Genomic DNA, 23630 nt, shown 5'->3' with positions numbered 1-23630 from the left:
GTAACGGTACAAACTTTCCATGGTTCTGAATTCAGTTGTTCCAGTTGCTGTCGCTAGGAGCTGTCCGCAGTGCTGAAACGACGGTGGTGCGCTGACTTGAGGAAAGAGAACGGCATACCCAACGATCTATCTATCGATTTAGCGAACGTTGAAATTGAACAGTCTCTGTCTATCAGCTGTTAACGACATGAGAACATAGCTCTCAGTGGAGCGCCAGTGCTGCGCAGTGTGCGATCCCGAGGTCTCACAGCAAGTGGCTTTTGCTGTAGGAGCAGTCTCTATTTCATTTTAAGGAAAAGTGTTGATCCCAAGGACATTCCTTTCTATTAGCAGAGGACCAATACTGAAAGCAAGCATGAGTGCGGCACGAGATTACATAGTCGTTCTGATGGTTCTCTTTGCAATGATGACTGACATAGGCGCTAAAGGTAAGATTCTCAATAATATAACGGAAGGCTATTTGGTCGCTTATGCACATGTGTATTGCAATGTAATTCTGTTCCCAACCCGCCGGTGTTATGGTGCCACTGTATCCAATTATGTGTGAGCCTTTTTGTTGGTAGGTTATTTGGGAAACTACAGATGGAGATGTGTTTGTGGTAGGTCAGTCGGCTATCAGTCGTGTTCTTCCTTTATTGAGGTTTAAATGGTCCCCTCCACCGTTATGGCAATTATTCTCAAATAATTAATGTGGAGGAGAGGATATAACGTATACATATCGTTCTTTTAAAGGCAGATGTTGTAGCCTATTTATTGCCTGCAATGAAGAATTCACAACAAGCCATACTAATTGCAATCGGCTATAAGGTTAGTAAATACATTAATTTCCTTTAAAAAAAGTTATACATTGACTAGTGATTGTAATTTAGCAAGTTCCAAATCCAAACTTTAAATAATTGTAAGTATTGTAATAACTGTTAAACAAACTCAGACTAATAAAGTGTGGTAAACGTATCTTAATTAGTCTCAAATATCGTCCTTCTGAAGTGTATTTTAATCGGTATTTATTATAACCTACATGGATGAAAAATATAATTAATTATTGCTTCACAGTGCGCCAATCATTTTGAATAATTAATGATTAATGTGTCAACTTCTATCTCATTTTTTTTTTTAAAAGGAGATCTAATCATGAAAGAAGATGTATTATTTCTAAGAACATTGGAATGACATGCACTGATTTGCATTGGTTTTACAGCTGGCTGCGCTATTCGTGCTTTTGATTTGACGACATTCATTTATTAAAGTACTATCTTATCTTATTGAGAATCCTCGAGCTGCGCAGTGTACGGGTAGGGGGGTTGGGATAGTTTAAAGAGGAATAAATAAACCTATGAAGACAACCAGACAATATTTTCTCGGCCTGCATCTGATCATTCTACCCACATAAATATTTATTAAAAGGTTTGGTCTTGACTTGCACCATGATGTACTTCACACGAGTCTCTCATAAACATGCATGTCACACAACGTCGATCATGACGGACCCATCAGACGTTTCTGTCCAATCTGCTGAATTTGTTTTATTCTGTTATGTTCCAATATTTTAGTGACCCTGTGCAGTGCTGGAAACTATTACATTTCCGTTCATGTCATATCAGAAATGATTGAAATTCAAATTAAAGAATTGTAAAATCCTCATTGAAAATAAATACTGTAGAATATTTCAAAAAATTGGTCATTCAATTTAATTGACTTTTGAGGAGATGTTTGATAGAATAGAACAGGAAATTAGCAAAGGAAAAAAAGGGAGGTTATCTATGTTGTGGGATGAGATGTCAGACTTTGGAAGAATCATGCACATACAGTATTTACCTGATAAAGTAATACATCAACCTATTATAACACCAATTTACACAGTGTTTTACTAATAGTTATTCGATATTCCATAAAACTAATAGCTATTACGGCTTCTTCATGCCTGCGGCTGGGAAAACCTGGCTCCAGAGAGAATGTTGCATCATATTCTGCATTGATCCCAAGTCATCAGCCTGACCTTATGATCTCAGAGGTCCGTGAGCCTCCCTGTCCTTATCAGTCACCTTCTACTGAACCTCTGAAGCTGCACTTTACTGCAGAGCAGAAGCACCTGTAAAAGCACTCTAGCTAATGTGAGGCTCCATCAGTCCAGATTGAGCACTGAGCGAGAGGTTCAGTGAGCTAAAAGCAGGAGCCCATATTAAATTGATAGCATTGTGCTGTGCTAAAAATGGGTGACAATTGATGAGGAATGGGTGAGTATACGTACACTTGGGTGAGTATAGGCAAATATAGGTTGACTTTAGGTTGGTCAGTAATCCTCCATCTTTTTTGTTGCTGTGTCAATATCAATGAGTGTACAAAACACTAAGAACACCTGCACTTTCCATGACATAGACTGACCAGGTAAATCCAGGTGAAAGCTATGATCCCTTATTGATGTCACCGGTTAAATCCACTTCAATCAGTGTAGATGAAGGGGAGGAGACAGGTTAAAGAAGTATTTGTAAGCCTTGAGACAATTGAGACATGGATTGTGTATGTGAGCCATTCAGAGGGTAAATGGGCAAGACAAAATATTTAAGTGCCTTTGAACGGGGTATGGTATTAGGTGCCAGACGCACTGGTTTGTGTTTGTCAAGAACTGCAACACTGTTGGGTTTTTCACGCTCAACAGTTTCCCGTGTGTATCAAGAAGGGTCCACCACCCAAAGGACATCCAGCCAACATGGGCCAACATCAATGTGTAATGCTTACGACATGCTCCGACGAATTGAGGCTGTTCTGGGGGCAAAAGGGGGTGCAACTTAATATTAGGAAGGTGTTCCTAATGTTTTGTACACTGTGTGTGTATACAATCTGTCCATAGATATAATTTATCTCATAGGCTGCATTAATTGAGGGCGGGATGCATAAGCCTGCGTATTTGTGTGTCATGGGCTCTAATGTCAACATGCTGTTTCAAAGTACATTGTGTGTTTCTACTGGTTTTATGTTGTGTTTGTGAGACTCATAAGGGAGGTGGCCGTTTGTGTCTGCTCACAGCGAGAATGCATACCCCCTACTGCTCCTCTCTGATAATAATGAGAATTACAATACAATCTCAGAGCTATCATTGACACTGCAGAGTGCTGTGTCTGTATTGGCCGTTAGGGGGCGCATGAGGCCACTGATGCTGCCGCTTTTGAGCATCCCCTCTTGGTAATGGTCCTCGGGGTGGACTGTAATCATAATGGGGACAGGAGAGAATCAGTTCCCTCTCCCAGGAACATCCTATTCCTCTCTGCCCCTTATAATGTCCATGTGAGACGGCTTCCTGTGCTCGGAGACACCTCCCACAACTCTCTGGCACCACCATGACGTATGAGTGGGGGGACAATGGACTGGAAAGGGGAGATTTGATAAAGTCTGAGTTTTGGGGTCACGCTCTGTGTTTATTTTCTCCAGATTGATGCCCTGATTTAAAGAAAACTTGCCTGGCACTGAACTGGAGGGATGGAGGGCTGGGGGTCTGGAGGGCTGGGGGTTTGGAGGACTGGAGGGCTGGAGGGCTGGGGGTCTGGAGGACTGGATGTCTGGAGTGCTGGGGGTCTGCAGGGCTGGGGGTCTGGAAGGTTGGAGGGCTGGAGGGCTAGAGTTCTAGAGGGCTGGGGGTTTGGAGGACTGGATGTCTGGAGGGCTGGGGGTCTGGGGGTCTGCAGGACTGGGGGTCTGGAGGGCTGGGGGTCTGGACGGCTGGGGGTTTGGAGGACTGGATGTCTGGAGGTCTGGGGGTCTGGGGGTCTGCAGGACTGGGGGTCTGGAGGGCTGGGGGTCTGGACGGCTGGGGGTTTGGAGGACTGGAGGGCTGGGGGTCTGGAGGACTGGAGGGCTGGGGGTCTGGAGGGCTGGGGGTTTGAAGGACTGGAGGGCTGGGGGTCTGGAGGACTGGATGTCTGGAGTGCTGGGGGTCTGCAGGGCTGGGGGTCTGGAGGGTTGGAGGGCTGGAGGGCTAGGGTTCTAGAGGGCTGGGGGTCTGGAGGACTGGATGTCTGGAGGGCTGGGGGTCTGCAGGACTGGGGGTCTGGAGGGCTGGGGGTCTGGACGGCTGGGGGTTTGGAGGACTGGAGGGCTGGGTGTCTGGAGGGCTGGGGGTTTGGAAGACTGGAGGGCTGGGGGTCTGGAGGACTGGATGTCTGGAGTGCTGGGGGTCTGGAGGGCTGGGGGTTTGGAGGACTGGAAGGCTGGGGGTCTGGAGGACTGGAGGGCTGCGGGGTCTGGAGGGCTGGGCGTTTGGAGGACTGGAGGGCTGGGGGTCTGGAGGGCTGGGGGGTTGGAGGACTGGAGGGCTGGGGGTCTGGGGGTCTGGAGGGCTGGGGGTTTGGAGAACTGGAGGGCTGGGGGTCTGGAGTGCTGGATGTCTGGAGTGCTGGGGGTCTGCAGGGCTGGGGATCTGGAGGACTGGAGGGCTGTGGGTCTGGAGGGCTGGGGGTTCTGGTGGTCTGAAGGGCTGGAGGGATGGGGGTCTGGGGGACTGAAGGGCTGGGGTTCTTATGGCAACTCCCTGCATTGCCACCTCTGTCATCTACTGACACAGATCTGATGGGAGATCAGCATGGCTATTTGAGATAGAGAGAGAGAGCGAGAGAGAGAACGAGAGGGGAGAGAGAGAGAGACAAACGGCTGGTGCAGGAAAGACTGGCAACAGCTAGAACAACATCAAACACATGCACACACACATGGATGCACACCCTTGGAGTACACACACCACACACATGCATGTACATAGAAATGAATCCTCCTGTTTTAACTTATTGAATCAATTAGATCTGAACATAGGAAGTATCCATGTAATGTAGTGAATTGAACAAAAGCTCCCGCCTGTATTCCCTGTTCTGTGTGAGCTCAGAGCACAGCTTTTAATTTTGCAATGATAAAACACCCCAGACACCCAGAAGTGGGATGAAGGGTAGGTTTGAGAACAAGCTTGTGTGTATGTGTGTGTAAAAGAAAGAAAATCAGTGTTAGAGATTATACATGTTTCAGATTTGAAGTCATTGTCAATCACTCTGTATTGGAATATCAGAACAAGCTACATCAATCTGTCTTTGATGTTTTAGTTTAGCTTTCCATGTCGGAACTCTGAAATTGACCTGAATATGTCACAGTCAGTAATCTCTTCTAATCGTAGCGGTTGTTTTTCTCCCTATAACACGCAAACACTTTATCTGTCTGTGTGTGTGTGTATGCACGCAAACACTTTATCTGTCTGTGTGTGTGTGTATGCACGCAAACACTTTATCTGTCTGTGTGTGTGTGTATGCACGCAAACACTTTATCTGTCTGTGTGTGTGTGTATGCACGCAAACACTTTATCTGTCTGTGTGTGTGTGTATGCACGCAAACACTTTATCTGTCTGTGTGTGTGTATGCACGCAAACACTTTATCTGTCTGTGTGTGTGTATGCACGCAAACACTTTATCTGTCTGTGTGTGTGTGTGTGTATGCACGCAAGCACTTTATCAAATCAAATCAAATTTTATTTGTCACATACACATGGTTAGCAGATGTTAATGCGAGTGTAGCGAAATGCTTGTGCTTCTAGTTCTGACAATGCAGTAATAACGAACAAGTAATCTAACTAACAATTCCCAAAAAACTACTGTCTTATACACAGTGTAAGGGGATAAAGAATATGTACATAAGGATATATGAATGAGTGATGGTACAGAGCAGCATAGGCAAGATACAGTAGATGATATCGAGTACAGTATAACATATGAGATGAGTATGTAAACAAAGTGGCATAGTTAAAGTGGCTAGTGATACATGTATTACATAAGGATGCAGTCGATGATATAGAGTACAGTATATACGTATGCATATGAGATGAGTAATGTAGGGTAAGTAACATTATATAAGGTAGCATTGTTTAAAGTGGCTAGTGATATATTTACATCATTTCCCATTTCCCTTTATCTGTCTGTGTGTGTGTATGCACGCAAACACTTTATCTGTCTGTGTGTGTGTATGCACGCAAACACTTTATCTGTCTGTGTGTGTGTATGCACACAAACACTTTATCTGTCTGTGTGTGTGTGTATGCAAACACTTTATCTGTCTGTGTGTGTATGCACGCAAACACTTTATCTGTCTGTGTGTGTATGCACGCAAACACTTTATCTGTCTGTTTGTGTGTGTATGCACGCAAACACTTTATCTGTTTGTGTGTGTATGCACGCAAACACTTTATCTGTCTGTGTGTGTATGCACGCAAACACTTTATCTGTTTGTGTGTGTATGCACGCAAACACTTTATCTGTCTGTGTGTGTGTGTGTATGCACGCAAACACTTTATCTGTCTGTGTGTGTGTATGCACGCAAACACTTTATCTGTCTGTGTGTGTATGCACGCAAACACTTTATCTGTCTGTGTGTGTATGCACGCAAACACTTTATCTGTCTGTGTGTGTATGCACGCAAACACTTTATCTGTCTGTGTGTGTGTGTATGCACGCAAACACTTTATCTGTCTGTGTGTGTGTATGCACGCAAACACTTTATCTGTCTGTGTGTGTGTATGCACGCAAACACTTTATCTGTCTGTGTGTGTATATGCACGCAAACACACACACGCATGCAAAAATAAATCATAATCGAGCTCTGCTCAGCTTTTTTAACTTCCTCCCCCCCCTAATTACTGGCTATTCAAAATCAGGTGCTGCAGAAGCCCCTTCTCAGCCATTCCACTGATATTCTCAGAAAAAACTCACCATTATGGAGCCCCTGAGATAAGCGATAAACTTCCACCCAGCTTCCTTCCTCTCTCTCGCTCTCTCTCTCTCTCTCTTTCTCTCCCCCTCCCTCTCCCTCCTCGTTCCTCACTCCTTTTCCCTGCCTCAGATAAAAAGCTATTTGCTCTGGGTGTCAATGATCCGACGGAATCAACATTGCTTCATGGCGTAGGAAAGAAAAAGCTGGAAAGAGGGAACATCTCTTTTAATTAAACCCCCATAGATGCAGATCTTGAGATCTGATGAAAATGATATAAATTGAGAGAATTGAAAATGTTCAACACATGCTTTTCTATTACGGGTGAGTAACCTGTCCCAGCGAGCTCCTCCCTGTGCCATCAGAGGCTATTACGGGTGAGTAACCTGTCCCAGCGAGCTCCTCCCTGTGCCATCAGAGGCTATTACGGGTGAGTAACCTGTCCCAGCGAGCTCCTCCCTGTGCCATCAGAGGCTATTACGGGTGAGTAACCTGTCCCAGCGAGCTCCTCCCTGTGCCATCAGAGGCTATTACGGGTGAGTAACCTGTCCCAGCCTCCCTGTGCCATCAGAGGCTATTACGGGTGAGTAACCTGTCCCAGCGAGCTCCTCCCTGTGCCATCAGAGGCTATTACGGGTGAGTAACCTGTCCCAGCGAGCTCCTCCCTGTGCCATCAGAGGCTATTACGGGTGAGTAACCTGTCCCAGCGAGCTCCTCCCTGTGCCATCAGAGGCTATTACGGGTGAGTAACCTGTCCCAGCGAGCTCCTCCCTGTGCCATCAGAGGCTATTACGGGTGAGTAACCTGTCCCAGCGAGCTCCTCCCTGTGCCATCAGAGGCTATTACGGGTGAGTAACCTGTCCCAGCGAGCTCCTCCCTGTGCCATCAGAGGCTATTACGGGTGAGTAACCTGTCCCAGCCTCCCTGTGCCATCAGAGGCTATTATGGGTGAGTAACCTGTCCCAGCGAGCTCCTCCCTGTGCCATCAGAGGCTATTACGGGTGAGTAACCTGTCCCAGCGAGCTCCTCCCTGTGCCATCAGAGGCTATTATGGGTGAGTAACCTGTCCCAGCGAGCTCCTCCTTGTGCCATCAGAGGCTATTACGGGTGAGTAACCTGTCCCAGCGAGCTCCTCCCTGTGCCATCAGAGGCTATTACGGGTGAGTAACCTGTCCCAGCGAGCTCCTCCCTGTGCCATCAGAGGCTATTACGGGTGAGTAACCTGTCCCAGCGAGCTCCTCCCTGTGCCATCAGAGGCTATTACGGGTGAGTAACCTGTCCCAGCGAGCTCCTCCCTGTGCCATCAGAGGCTATTACGGGTGAGTAAGCTGTCCCAGCGAGCTCCTCCCTGTGCCATCAGAGGCTATTACGGGTGAGTAACCTGTCCCAGCGAGCTCCTCCCTGTGCCATCAGAGGCTATTACGGGTGAGTAACCTGTCCCAGCGAGCTCCTCCCTGTGCCATCAGAGGCTATTACGGGTGAGTAACCTGTCCCAGCGAGCTCCTCCCTGTGCCATCAGAGGCTATTACGGGTGAGTAACCTGTCCCAGCCTCCCTGTGCCATCAGAGGCTATTACGGGTGAGTAACCTGTCCCAGCCTCCCTGTGCCATCAGAGGCTATTACGGGTGAGTAACCTGTCCCAGCGAGCTCCTCCCTGTGCCATCAGAGGCTATTACGGGTGAGTAACCTGTCCCAGCCTCCCTGTGCCATCAGAGGCTATTACGGGTGAGTAACCTGTCCCAGCCTCCCTGTGCCATCAGAGGCTGTTACGGGTGAGGAACCTGTCCCAGCGAGCTCCTCCCTGTGCCATCAGAGGCTATTCAGACCGTGTATACCCTCCAAATTGTGGGGAGTTTCCCTTTTGACACACTCAATTGGAAATGAGTGTTATTGTAAAGCAGCCGTTGGTTCACATCGCCCGGGGAAGGAAGAGGGCTCAGTCTGATAGAGCTTTTGACACACTCAATTGGAAATGAGTGTTATTGTAAAGCAGCCGTTGGTTCCCGTCTCTCGGGGAAGGAAGAGGGCTCAGTCTGATCTTTTGACACGTCCCAGGCGGTGTGGTGAGGTAGTGAGAGGACGGTGGAACCACACACTCGTTCTCTTCTCCTCTGTCTTTTCCTCTCTGCATGATATATACCCCAGCTACTGTCAGTCAAAGCAGGTGTCCTGAAGGCTGTGTTCACCTGGTTTACTATATCCCCATCTTTGAATGGAACATTATGTCCCGTTTGTGACAAAAGCCTTCGAGTTATACATCTGAGTAATTCTAAACTCTATCCATTTACGCTCCATTACCGTGAATGCAGCCCCCTGTCATCTTCAAACATCATTTCTGCTCTGGTGTATTTCGACATGGCTTGTACCATCACAAAAAAGTAGCAAAACTCTTTCTTTGTTGTCCTGCCTCTCTGTTACATAGTGCACAGTACCACCCTGTGTTTCTCCAGATCTTTCTTTTGTTCTACTTGAACAAAAGCTCTGCTTTCAGACTGTGGGTCTGGTCTGAAAGCAGAGCTATAGAACATTAACACTATTCATGTGTGAATGACTGGTGATATCACATAGCAGTCTTTGGTTTCTCTCCCGGCTAGCTGGCTGCTGAGAGGCTTGGGGACAGTTATTACAAATCAATGGCCAATCTAGTCTGCACTCTGGCCCATGTCCTCATGCATTACTCTCCAGGCTGTCTCCATAATGTAAATAAATCCTGCCTCCCATTTGCATTGCGCTGCTTGGGCAAATGATCTGATGCACACAGTCAGTAAGAGACATAACATCATGTGACACACAGTCAGTAAGAGACATAACATCATGTGACACACAGTCAGTAAGAGACATAACATCATGTGACACACAGTCAGTAAGAGACATAACATCATTTGACACACAGTCAGTAAGAGACATAACATCGTGTGACACAGTCAGTAAGAGACATAACATCATGTGACACACAGTCAGTAAGGGACATAACATCATGTGACACACAGTCAGTAAGAGACATAACATCATGTGACACAGTCAGTAAGAGACATAACATCATGTGACACAGTCAGTAAGAGACATAACATCATGTGACACACAGTCAGTAAGAGACATAACATCATGTGACACACAGTCAGTAAGAGACATAACATCATGTGACACACAGTCAGTAAGAGACATAACATCATGTGACACACAGTCAGTAAGGGACATAACATCATGTGACACACAGTCAGTAAGAGACATAACATCATGTGACACAGTCAGTAAGAGACATAACATCATGTGACACAGTCAGTAAGAGACATAACATCATGTGACACAGTCAGTAAGAGACATAACATCATGTGACACACAGTCAGTAAGAGACATAACATCATGTGACACACAGTCAGTAAGAGACATAACATCATGTGACACAGTCAGTAAGAGACATGACATCATGTGGCACAGTCAGTAAGAGACATAACATCATGTGACACACAGTCAGTAAGAGACATAACATCATGTGACACAGTCAGTAAGAGACATGACATCATGTGACACAGTCAGTAAGAGACATAACATAATGTGACACACAGTCAGTAAGGGACATAACATCATGTGACACACAGTCAGTAAGAGACATAACATCATGTGACACACAGTCAGTAAGAGTCATGACATCATGTGACACAGTCAGTAAGAGACATAACATCATGGGACACACAGTCAGTAAGAGACATAACATCATGTGACACACAGTCAGTAAGAGACATAACATCATGTGACACAGTCAGTAAGAGACATAACATCATGTGACACAGTCAGTAAGAGACATGACATCATGTGGCACAGTCAGTAAGAGACATAACATCATGTGACACACAGTCAGTAAGAGACATAACATCATGTGACACAGTCAGTAAGAGACATGACATCATGTGACACAGTCAGTAAGAGACATAACATAATGTGACACACAGTCAGTAAGGGACATAACATCATGTGACACACAGTCAGTAAGAGACATAACATCATGTGACACACAGTCAGTAAGAGTCATGACATCATGTGACACAGTCAGTAAGAGACATAACATCATGGGACACACAGTCAGTAAGAGACATAACATCATGTGACACACAGTCAGTAAGAGACATAACATCATGTGACACAGTCAGTAAGAGACATAACATCATGTGACACAGTCAGTAAGAGACATAACATCATGTGACACACAGTCAGTAAGAGACATAACATCATGTGACACAGTCAGTAAGAGACATAACATCATGTGACGCACAGTCAGTAAGAGACATAACATCATGTGACACACAGTCAGTAAGAGACATAACATCATGTGACACAGTCAGTAAGAGACATGACATCATGTGACACAGTCAGTAAGAGACATAACATCATGTGACACACAGTCAGTAAGAGACATAACATCATGTGACACAGTCAGTAAGAGACATGACATCATGTGACACAGTCAGTAAGAGACATAACATAATGTGACACACAGTCAGTAAGGGACATAACATCATGTGACACACAGTCAGTAAGAGACATAACATCATGTGACACACAGTCAGTAAGAGACATGACATCATGTGACACAGTCAGTAAGAGACATAACATCATTGGACACACAGTCAGTAAGAGACATAACATCATGTGACACACAGTCAGTAAGAGACATAACATCATGTGACACACAGTCAGTAAGAGACATAACATCATGTGACACAGTCAGTAAGAGACATAACATCATGTGACACAGTCAGTAAGAGACATAACATCATGTGACACACAGTCAGTAAGAGACATAACATCATGTGACACAGTCAGTAAGAGACATAACATCATGTGACGCACAGTCAGTAAGAGACATAACATCATGTGACACAGTCAGTAAGAGACATAACATCATGTGACACAGTCAGTAAGAGACATAACATAATGTGACACAGTCAGTAAGAGACATAACATCATGTGACACAGTCAGTAAGAGACATAACATCATATAACACACAGTCAGTAAGAGACATAACATCATGTGACACAGTCAGTAAGAGACATAACATCATGTGACACAGTCAGTAAGAGACATAACATCATGTGACACAGTCAGTAAGAGACATAACATCATATGACACACAGTCAGTAAGAGACATAACATCATGTGACACAGTCAGTAAGAGACATAACATCATGTGACACAGTCAGTAAGAGACATAACATCATATGACACACAGTCAGTAAGAGACATAACATCATGTGACACAGTCAGTAAGAGACATAACATCATGTGACACAGTCAGTAAGAGACATAACATCATATGACACACAGTCAGTAAGAGACATAACATCATGTGACACAGTCAGTAAGATACATAACATCATGTGACACAGTCAGTAAGAGACATAACATAATGTGACACACAGTCAGTAAGGGACATAACATCATGTGACACACAGTCAGTAAGAGACATAACATCATGTGACACACAGTCAGTAAGAGACATGACATCATGTGACACAGTCAGTAAGAGACATAACATCATTGGACACACAGTCAGTAAGAGACATAACATCATGTGACACACAGTCAGTAAGAGACATAACATCATGTGACACACAGTCAGTAAGAGACATAACATCATGTGACACAGTCAGTAAGAGACATAACATCATGTGACACAGTCAGTAAGAGACATAACATCATGTGACACACAGTCAGTAAGAGACATAACATCATGTGACACAGTCAGTAAGAGACATAACATCATGTGACGCACAGTCAGTAAGAGACATAACATCATGTGACACAGTCAGTAAGAGACATAACATCATGTGACACAGTCAGTAAGAGACATAACATAATGTGACACAGTCAGTAAGAGACATAACATCATGTGACACAGTCAGTAAGAGACATAACATCATATAACACACAGTCAGTAAGAGACATAACATCATGTGACACAGTCAGTAAGAGACATAACATCATGTGACACAGTCAGTAAGAGACATAACATCATGTGACACAGTCAGTAAGAGACATAACATCATATGACACACAGTCAGTAAGAGACATAACATCATGTGACACAGTCAGTAAGAGACATAACATCATGTGACACAGTCAGTAAGAGACATAACATCATATGACACACAGTCAGTAAGAGACATAACATCATGTGACACAGTCAGTAAGAGACATAACATCATGTGACACAGTCAGTAAGAGACATAACATCATATGACACACAGTCAGTAAGAGACATAACATCATGTGACACAGTCAGTAAGATACATAACATCATGTGACACAGTCAGTAAGAGACATAACATCATGTGACACAGTCAGTAAGAGACATAACATCATGTGACACAGTCAGTAAGAGACATAACATCATGTGACACAGTCAGTAAGAGACATAACATCATGTGACACAGTCAGTAAGAGACATAACATCATGTGACACAGTCAGTAAGAGACATAACATCATGTGACACAGTCAGTAAGAGACATAACATCATATGACACACAGTCAGTAAGAGACATGACATCATGTGACACAGTCAGTAAGAGACATAACATCATATGACACACAGTCAGTAAGAGACATAACATCATATGTGACACAGTCAGTAAGAGACATAACATCATGTGACACACAGTCAGTAAGAGACATAACATCATGTGACACACAGTCAGTAAGAGACATAACATCATGTGACACAGTCAGTAAGAGACATAACATCATGTGACACAGTCAGTAAGAGACATAACATCATGTGACACAGTCAGTAAGAGACATAACATCATGTGACACAGTCAGTAAGAGACATAACATCATGTGACACAGTCAGTAAGAGACATAACATCATGTGACACAGTCAGTAAGAGACATAACATCATGTGACACAGTCAGTAAGAGACATAACATCATGTGACACACAGTCAGTAAGAGACATAACATCATGTGACACAGTCAGTAAGAGACATAACATCATATGACACACAGTCAGTAAGAGACATAACATCATGTGACACAGTCAGTAAGAGACATAACATCATGTGACACAGTCAGTAAGAGACATAACATCATGTGACACAGTCAGTAAGAGACATAACATCATGTGACACAGTCAGTAAGAGACATAACATCATGTGACACAGTCAGTAAGAGACATAACATCATGTGACACAGTCAGTAAGAGACATAACATCATGGGACACACAGTCAGTAAGAGACATAACATCATGTGACACACAGTCAGTAAGAGACATAACATCATGTGACACACAGTCAGTAAGAGACATAACATCATGTGACACAGTCAGTAAGAGACATAACATCATGTGACACACAGTCAGTAAGAGACATAACATCATGTGACACAGTCAGTAAGAGACATGACATCATGTGACACAGTCAGTAAGAGACATAACATCATGTGACACAGTCAGTAAGAGACATGACATCATGTGACACACAGTCAGTAAGAGACATAACATCATGTGACACAGTCAGTAAGCGACATGACATCATGTGACACACAGTCAGTAAGAGACATGACATCATGTGACACAGTCAGTAAGAGACATGACATCATGTGACACAGTCAGTAAGAGACATAACATCATGTGACACAGTCAGTAAGAGACATGACATCATGTGACACACAGTCAGTAAGAGACATGACATCATGTGACACAGTCAGTAAGAGACATGACATCATGTGACACAGTCAGTAAGAGACATGACATCATGTGACACAGTCAGTAAGAGACATGACATCATGTGACACACAGTCAGTAAGAGACATGACATCATGTGACACAGTCAGTAAGAGACATGACATCATGTGACACAGTCAGTAAGAGACATAACATCATGTAACACACAGTCAGTAAGAGACATAACATCATGTGACACAGTCAGTAAGAGACATGACATCATGTGACACAGTCAGTAAGAGACATGACATCATGTGACACAGTCAGTAAGAGACATGACATCATGTGACACAGTCAGTAAGAGACATGACATCATGTGACACAGTCAGTAAGAGACATGACATCATGTGACACAGTCAGTAAGAGACATGACATCATGTGACACAGTCAGTAAGAGACATGACATCATGTGACACAGTCAGTAAGAGACATAACATCATGTGACACAGTCAGTAAGAGACATAACATCATGTGACACAGTCAGTAAGAGACATGACATCATGTGACACAGTCAGTAAGAGACATGACATCATGTGACACACAGTCAGTAAGAGACATAACATCATGTGACACACAGTCAGTAAGAGACATAACATCATGTGACACAGTCAGTAAGAGACATGACATCATGTGACACACAGTCAGTAAGAGACATGACATCATGTGACACAGTCAGTAAGAGACATAACATCATGTGACACACAGTCAGTAAGAGACATAACATCATGTGACACAGTCAGTAAGAGACATGACATCATGTGACACACAGTCAGTAAGAGACATAACATCATGTGACACAGTCAGTAAGAGACATGACATCATGTGACACACAGTCAGTAAGAGACATGACATCATGTGACACAGTCAGTAAGAGACATGACATCATGTGACACACAGTCAGTAAGAGACATAACATCATATGACACACAGTCAGTAAGAGACATGACATCATGTGACACACAGTCAGTAAGAGACATAACATCATGTGACACACAGTCAGTAAGAGACATGACATCATGTGACACAGTCAGTAAGAGACATGACATCATGTGACACAGTCAGTAAGAGACATGACATCATGTGACACAGTCAGTAAGAGACATAACATCATGTGACACAGTCAGTAAGAGACATGACATCATGTGACACACAGTCAGTAAGAGACATAACATCATGTGACACAGTCAGTAAGAGACATGACATCATGTGACACACAGTCAGTAAGAGACATGACATCATGTGACACAGTCAGTAAGAGACATGACATCATGTGACACACAGTCAGTAAGAGACATAACATCATATGACACACAGTCAGTAAGAGACATGACATCATGTGACACACAGTCAGTAAGAGACATAACATCATGTGACACACAGTCAGTAAGAGACATGACATCATGTGACACAGTCAGTAAGAGACATGACATCATGTGACACAGTCAGTAAGAGACATGACATCATGTGACACAGTCAGTAAGAGACATGACATCATGTGACACAGTCAGTAAGAGACATGACATCATGTGACACACAGTCAGTAAGAGACATGACATCATGTGACACACAGTCAGTAAGAGACATGACATCATGTGACACACAGTCAGTAAGAGACATGACATCATGTGACACACAGTCAGTAAGAGACATGACATCATGTGACACAGTCAGTAAGAGACATGACATCATGTGACACAGTCAGTAAGAGACATGACATCATGTGACACACAGTCAGTAAGAGACATGACATCATGTGACACACAGTCAGTAAGAGACATGACATCATGTGACACAGTCAGTAAGAGACATGACATCATGCTTGAATTGAAATCCACTACATACGTTTCTGGAGCTGGACTATTTTATTTTTTAAATGTTCTTATTAAGATTAAGTTTGTTGTTAATTTTTTTCACACACTCCTCAGCTTCTGTGCTATTCCCTCCTCCCTCGCTACCTCATCCGTCCTCACCATGAAACTCGGTCAGTTTCAGCCTCCCTATCTCAGACCCGTGGCTCTATCGATCTGACCACTGAGGAGGAGAGCAAACATTAGTGCAGGGAATCAGTACCAACCCATTCGCTCCCTCTCCTCTCCCTCTCCTCTCATGGATTGGCACACTGTGTACACCTGGCTAATTGGGGCTGGCGTGTGGTGAGCATGCAGAGCTGAGGACCTCTCTGGAACCATTAGGCCCTTGGACAGCTCTCTTCCTCTTCTCCACGTCTGGTTCACACTGCCAACTCCTGTCTGGATGGCTCTTCAACTAGATGGGCAAACCAGGATCAGGCCAGACCAGACCTGGAGGATATCAGAGCTGGCTGTGTGCTCAGGCAGCAGGTCAACACTTCCACAGGCAGCAGGTCAACACTTCCACAGGCAGCAGGTCAACACTTCCACAGGCAGCAGGTCAACACCTCCACAGGCAGCAGGTCAACACTTGCCTAACTCGTCTGAAAGTAAACGAGACACTTTGTTTCTTCTCATCAGACATGTTTTGGACCTTCATGTTTTATGCAGGAGGGATTAAGTAGATAGGGGTGACAGTGCTGTTTGTTTGTTCTTAGTTGGTCAACTCCAGTCATTCTTTTATTTACTATGTTGACTGTCCACAAACCTTTTGGTGGAATATGGGCCCTCTACCACTTCTACTGTAATTGTAATTTCCTACCATCACACCCACTTCAAACTTGTCTTTTACCATAAAGTCTCTCAGTCCCCATAAAGATCTGATTGATGTGTTGCATCGCCTCCTCCGTTCAGTCGCTTTTGCTCGACTCCAAAGAGTCAGCGATGTTGATGATGGTCGGTCGGTAACCCCTACACCATGACCCTCAACATTTCAAATGGAGGTGCAAGCAGAGGGCTTCAACTTTGGCCTATGACTCCTTTCCTGTCTGCAGATCCTGCTGGCTCTACCAGCACATCCTTCCTCTTCAGGACATGGAGCCACTTCTTCAAAAGTTGCACGTCCTTGGTCAGCCGATGGTAGTATACCAAGGGATTTATTTGGTAGCGAATTCATACAGCCTGGCGCTATACAGTTCATGTTTTAATTACTACTTGTTGTTGCCATCTTCATTGTCTGCACCTAACCTCACTCTCTTTGAGTCACTCTCCGTGAGAAAACTCAATACCACAGACAATTTGCTGTTACCTGCCAGTGACACACTGGCATCAGTGATGACCATGGCAATTTAAAATGGCGCTGACCATAGCTTAAAATACTAAATATAGAGATGATTTTATGTTAAATGCACATGTTTAGAATTAGTAGATTGAATACATCTCTTTCCTTAGATTTACTTACTAGTGTTTCCATTCCCCTTTAAGGCATAACAATCCTATCCAGTCCTCAGTCCTACTCAGTACAACTCAGACATCCATGGCTTATGTATAGAACATCACATTGTTCCTAACAGTAGGCCGAAACGGAAAAAGATTGTTAGTTAAAGCTGCTACTAGATAACAAGAGACCTTCCTCCCTCTCCATTCTTTCTTCTCTGAATGAGCATTTTTAATGAGCGTTATTAGGCAGCTCTGTTCATGCCCTAGTGGAGTTGCATACAGCTCTGACAGATTTCAAATATAGATGATGTGGAAGAGTTTGTGTAAAGTTCCAGTAGTGTTCTGTTGAGGTTATTGTCAGTAGCCTTCTGTTCATTGCCACATATGTACATACTTTGTAGTCATGCTGTTTCCCAGCTTTTGCTTATTAACAGTTAGCCAAGCCATTATGCTCTCCTTGATGTTGGTATGAAAGCAGACACTGTCAGGCAAGCTGCTGTGATAAGATGTTGCCATATAAATACTAGAGACTCTTTCTCTCCCCCTTTTCGGTTTGCAAATACTGTATGTACATCACAGTCATGAAACATGTTTTTATTGTACATGGTTGTAAATGGTTTAGTGAAAGAAATGGTGAGTTTAAATGCATGCTTTGCGCCTGTGAATTTGATCCTTCGCAACTGATTTAGGGAACATAACACTGAGGTTGTGAGTGAATGTTGGCCCTGAACTTTTTAAAGGATATTATTTTAGGAGAAATCACTCTGGGCTTATCAAGATTGGCATTGGCAATGATATAAGTAGAAGAGGAGAATAAAGGTCCATTCTCCCGTGTGCATGTAGAGCAGAACGGTCTATCTGTCCTTAATGAACTGACCATGTGACCCTGTCAGGTATCCTTGGAGCCCTATTCTGCGGTAATAAAGATGAATAATGTAAATCCTCGGAAACGGCGGCAGATCCCATCGGAATGTATCAGCATCATCGTTATTTACCTTGTTGTCAGGTTGGCTGCAGCGCAGCACAGGGAGGGAAACAGATGGAGGTGCATAATTAAGAAAAATGCTGCAGCTCAGGGTTTAGGTGGTAATCTTACGGCATACACTCTCAGCTCAGGTTGTATACAGAATAGTGGGGGTTTATACAGAGGCATTCATAGAGACACCTGAGACTGGACTTTTAGCCTGTTCATTGTGCATAGCTTACTTAATTTAGGTAATGTGAGGTATATTTCAATGGGTAAAGGTTATTCCTTTTCAAAGTTTACACAGAAGCCGGCACTGCTAGTTAGGTTGGGAACACTGTGCTATGATGCATTCCACGTCAATAATAGTTGAATTTCAAACCAGTTTTTTTCATAGGCATTTCTGAAAGTCAATAAATAGGGATTATTTAGCCAGGGTGCAGGACAAATTAACTCTGCAGGGAAAATGCTATGTCTCGAGTGGCTAGAGGATGTGAGTAAGCCCCCCCCCCCACCCCCACACACACAGAGAGAGAGAGCGAGAGAGAGAGAAAGAGAGAGAGACCTACTACAGTGACAGCCACCTGCATTCATCCACAGAGCACCGAGTTCAATTCCTATGTTGAAAAGCACAGACTGTGTTCTCGCAACATAAAGACTGAAGCAGCCTTTTCAATCAATCTTCCAGTTTCTCTGCACCACCTAGACATAGATGGATGAGGAAGGCAAATGAAACACACTTAGTTCAACCCCAAAACAATTATTTATTTAGAAATGAGGGTATTTGGGGATATTTATATTGCTAAAGCAGGCAGGGTGGCCAGGGTGGTTCTTTGGACATGGGTCTATGTGTCTTTCAGCCTTGGTCAAACACCCTGAACAAAAGACAGGGAATCTCTATTTTAGAGTTAGTTTTTTTCCCTGAAAGTAGTAATTTGAGGTATACAATTAATCTACTACTGTAATTGAACATCACAATGGTAAGGTTGTCTGTTTGGTGGTTTATCCAACCCCCTCAGCAATCTGAAGCTTTTCAGGGCTTTTCATGGTTCTCTCTGTAGCCTGGTTCATTTCCTTCCTGAATATACAGTGCATTCAGACCCCTTCCCCGTTTCTATTTTTTTTTTTTTTTACATTATAGCCTTATTCTAAAAATCCTCATAAATCTACACACAAACCTCATGATGACAAAGAAAAAACAGAAATACCTTATATACATGCATATTCAGACCCTTTGATATGAGACTGAAAATGTAGCTCAGGTGCATCCTGTTTCCATTGATCTTCCTTGAGATGTTTCTACGACTTGATTGGAGTCCAACTGTGGTAAATTCAATTGATTGGACACGATTTGGAAAGGCACACACCTGTCTATATAAGGTCCCACAGTTGACAGTGCATGTCAGAGCAAAAACCAAGCCATGAGGTCGAAGGAATTGTCCGTAAAGCTCCGAGACAGGATTGTGTCGATGCCTGGGAAAGGGTATCAAAAAAATCTTAAATGGAAGAATTTTGGAACTACCAAGACGGCGGCCAAATTGAGCAATGGGGGAGAAGGGCCTTGGTCAGGGAGGTGACCAAGAACCCGATGGTCACTCTGACAAGGCTCCAGAGTTACTCTGTGGAGATGAGAGAACCTTCCAGAAGAACAACCATCTCTGCAGCACTCCACCAATCAGGTCTTTATGGTAGAGTGGCCAGACGAAAGCCACTCCTCAGTAAAAGGCACATGACAGCACGCTTGGAGTTTGCCAATCTGATCTGATGAAACCAAGAATTAACTCCTTGGCCTGAATGCCAAGCATCATGTGTGGAGGAAACCTGGCACCATCCCTACGGTGAAGCAGGGTGGTGGCAGCATCCCTACGGTGAAGCATGGTGGTGGCACCATCCCTACGGTGAAGCAGGGTGGTGGCAGCATCCTTCTTTTGGATGTTTTTCACCGGTAGGGACTGAGAGACTAGTCAGGATCGAGGGAAAGATTAATGGAGCAAAGTACAGAGTGATGCTTGATGAAAACCTGCTCCAGAGCACTCAGGACCTCAGACTAGGGCGAAGGTTCCCCTTCAGGAAAATGACCCTAAACAGGAAAATGACCCTAAGCACACAGCCAAGACAACACAGGAATGGCTTCGGGACAAGTCTCTGAATGTCCTTGAGCAGCCAAGCCAGAGCCCAGAATTGGACCCAATTGAACATCTCTGGAGAGACCTGAAAATATCTGTGCAGCGATGCTCCCCATCCAACCTGACAGAACTTGAGAAGATCTGCAGAGAAGAATGGGAGAAACTTCCCAAATACAGGTGTGCCAAGCTTGTAGCGTCATACCCAAGGAGACTCAAGGCTGTAATCGCTGCCAAAGGTGCTTCAACAAAGTCATGAGTAAAGGGTCTGAATACTTATGTAATATTATGAAATATTATATAATATGTGATATTTCAGTTTGCAATTAGCAAAAATATCTAAAAGCCTGTTTTGGCTTTGTCATTATGGGATATTGTATGTAGATTGATGAGTTTAAAAAAATTTAATCCATTGAAGAATAAGGCTGTAACGTAACAACATTTGGAAAGAGTCAAGGGGTCTGAATACTTTCGGAATGTACTGTACACATCCATCCCATAGGAGACAGCTACTGACATACAATATGCGATATAGATATTGATTATTTAGAGCGGGACAAATTGCTGTGCCCCTGTTAACCTCAGACTTCTGGATGTCTCTGTGAAGCCTGTATTTCAGAAAACTGCTCACCCAAAAGAAGTGCTATATTTCCTCCAGCTCAGTCACCATCAATGTGAAAAAAGCATTTCCTTTGTGAAAGTATTCACCCCCTTGGCATTTTTCCTATTTTGTTGCCTTACAACCTGGAATTCAAATATATATTTTTTGTGGGGTTTGTATCATTTGATTTACACAACATTACCACTTTGAAGATGCAAAATAATTTTTATTGTGAAACAAAAAAACGAAAACTTGAGCGAGCATAAATATTAACCCCCCCCCCAAGTCAATACTTTGTTGAGCCACCTTTTGCAGAAATTACAGCTGCAAGTCTCTTGGGATATGTCTCTATAAGCCTGGCACATCTAGCGACTGGGATTTTTGCCCATTTTCAAGGAAAACTGCTCCAGTTCCTTCCAGTTGGATGGGTTCCGCTGGTGTACAGCAACCTTTAAGTTATACCACAGATTCTCAATTGGATTGAGGTCTGGGCTTTGACTAGGCCATTCCAAGACATTTCAGTGTTTCCCCTTAAACCACTCGAGTGTTGCTTTAGTAGTATGCTTAGGGTCATTGTCCTGCTGGAAGGAGAACCTCCATCCCAGTCTCAAATCTCTGGAAGACAGCTTTCCCTCAAGAATTTCCCGGTATTTAGTGCCATCCATCATTCCTTCAATTCTGAGCAGTTTCCCAGTCCCTGCTGATGGAAAAACATATTTGGTGGGCGGCCCTCTCTTGGCAGGTTTGTTGTGGTGCCATATTCTTTCCATTTTTTAATAATGCTTTTAATGGTGCTCCGTGGGATGTTCAAAGTTTCTGATATTTTTTTATAACCCAACCCTGATCTGAACTTCTCCATAACTTTGTCCCTGACCTGTTTGGAGAGCTCCTTGGTCTTCATGGTGCCACTTGCTTGGTGGTTCCCCTTGCTTAGTGGTGTTGCAGACTCTGGGGCCTTTCAGAACAAGTGTGTACATACTGAGATCATGTGACAGATCATGTGACACTTAGATTGCACACAGGTGGACTTTATTTAACTAATTATGTGTCTTCTGAAGGTAATTGGTTGCACCAGATCTTTTCTAGGGGATTTGAAAAAAGTAATTTTTTGACTATTTTGTGTATATCCATTGCATGAAATCCAAATAAAAATCCATTTAAATTAGGTTGTAATGCAACGAAATAGGAAAAACGCCAAGGGGGATGAATACTTTTGCAAGGCACTGTATAATCATCAAAGCACACGACCATCCATTTGAGATAATATCTATGAATAAAATACACAAATCAATCTGTGGTTAAAAGGCAAAGGCATAAACTATCAGTGCTCTGGGTCTTTAGGACCAATGGAGCTTGCCACCCTTGATCAAAACATCTAACATAACTGTTAGATCTATTAGAATACACAGTTTGAAAATCAACTAAATTAAAGCTAACAGAATCCTTCTTCCTCTTCTGATCCTGAACGTCTCTCATCTCCTCTCTGAGTGTAATCACGCCATTCAGTTGACCCAGGGATCTCCTCTGGAAACTCAGGGTCTGAACTGTACAGCTCCCAGGGAAATTGTCCAGCTGCTCACTGCAGCCCTGCAACCCTGCCCGCGGTGGAACCTCAATTAAACAACATGTCCATCCTCAACCCCCAGCATGCTCCATTGTGTCATGGCCACAATCTACTACCACCGCAGTGAGTTGACCGTACTGAAACGGTCCCTAACCTCAGTCAGAAAAGATTGGAGGCGTGTACGAGGGCCTTCTGTACTCTGATTTAAAGGGTTCTTGAGTGGAAAAGGTGGAGAGCTTTGGATAGATCAGTCCTCTTGAGTCAAGGCCATGGTTATCGATCTTGACTAGGTCCACTGCATTCGTTGTGCAGAGTCATGGTTTAGCAAGTCACACAGTCAGTCAAGCATGCATGTGTGGCTGTCAGGAAACTCTCCTATCCAATCAGTCAACTTTTCTGTTAACTTTGATGCTGGTAATATCTTATTCAATGTTGAAATGCATTTTTTAAAACTCCCGTAGCTCATGGAAGTGGGTTGACCAGAACGTTTAGATTTAGGTACTTGAAATTAGTGCTTGAAATGTTATTCTAGTGCACAGTCATTTCCCAATAGAATATGCAGCTTCATCTGTCAGTGTTTCATTTGTTTTGTGGTGATGGTGGCCCCCACCGTGCACCCTGTAATTAAAAGGCAATCTGAT

At 43.7% G+C, this 23630-nt stretch overlaps 1 protein-coding gene across 2 annotated transcripts in view; it reads left to right on the top strand.

Moving 5' to 3' along the window:
* The first annotated feature begins 33 nt into the window (after positions 1–33).
* Positions 34–23630, top strand: part of LOC109906099 (seizure protein 6-like) — a 168109-nt gene continuing 144512 nt past the window's right edge. The window contains exon 1 of one of the 2 annotated variants that reach the window (XM_020503757.2): positions 34–428. In XM_020503757.2, coding sequence (XP_020359346.2) covers positions 356–428 — 73 coding nt within the window. In that variant the 5' untranslated portion in view covers positions 34–355. The remainder of the gene's footprint in view (positions 429–23630) is intronic. The other variant, XM_031791025.1, reaches the window with a different exon arrangement.

This window comes from Oncorhynchus kisutch, linkage group LG15 (genome assembly GCF_002021735.2).
Source record: "Oncorhynchus kisutch isolate 150728-3 linkage group LG15, Okis_V2, whole genome shotgun sequence".
NCBI classification, from domain to species: domain Eukaryota; kingdom Metazoa; phylum Chordata; class Actinopteri; order Salmoniformes; family Salmonidae; genus Oncorhynchus; species Oncorhynchus kisutch.
Note: the sequence above shows the minus strand (reverse complement) of the source record. Positions and strands in the feature narration are given on the sequence as shown.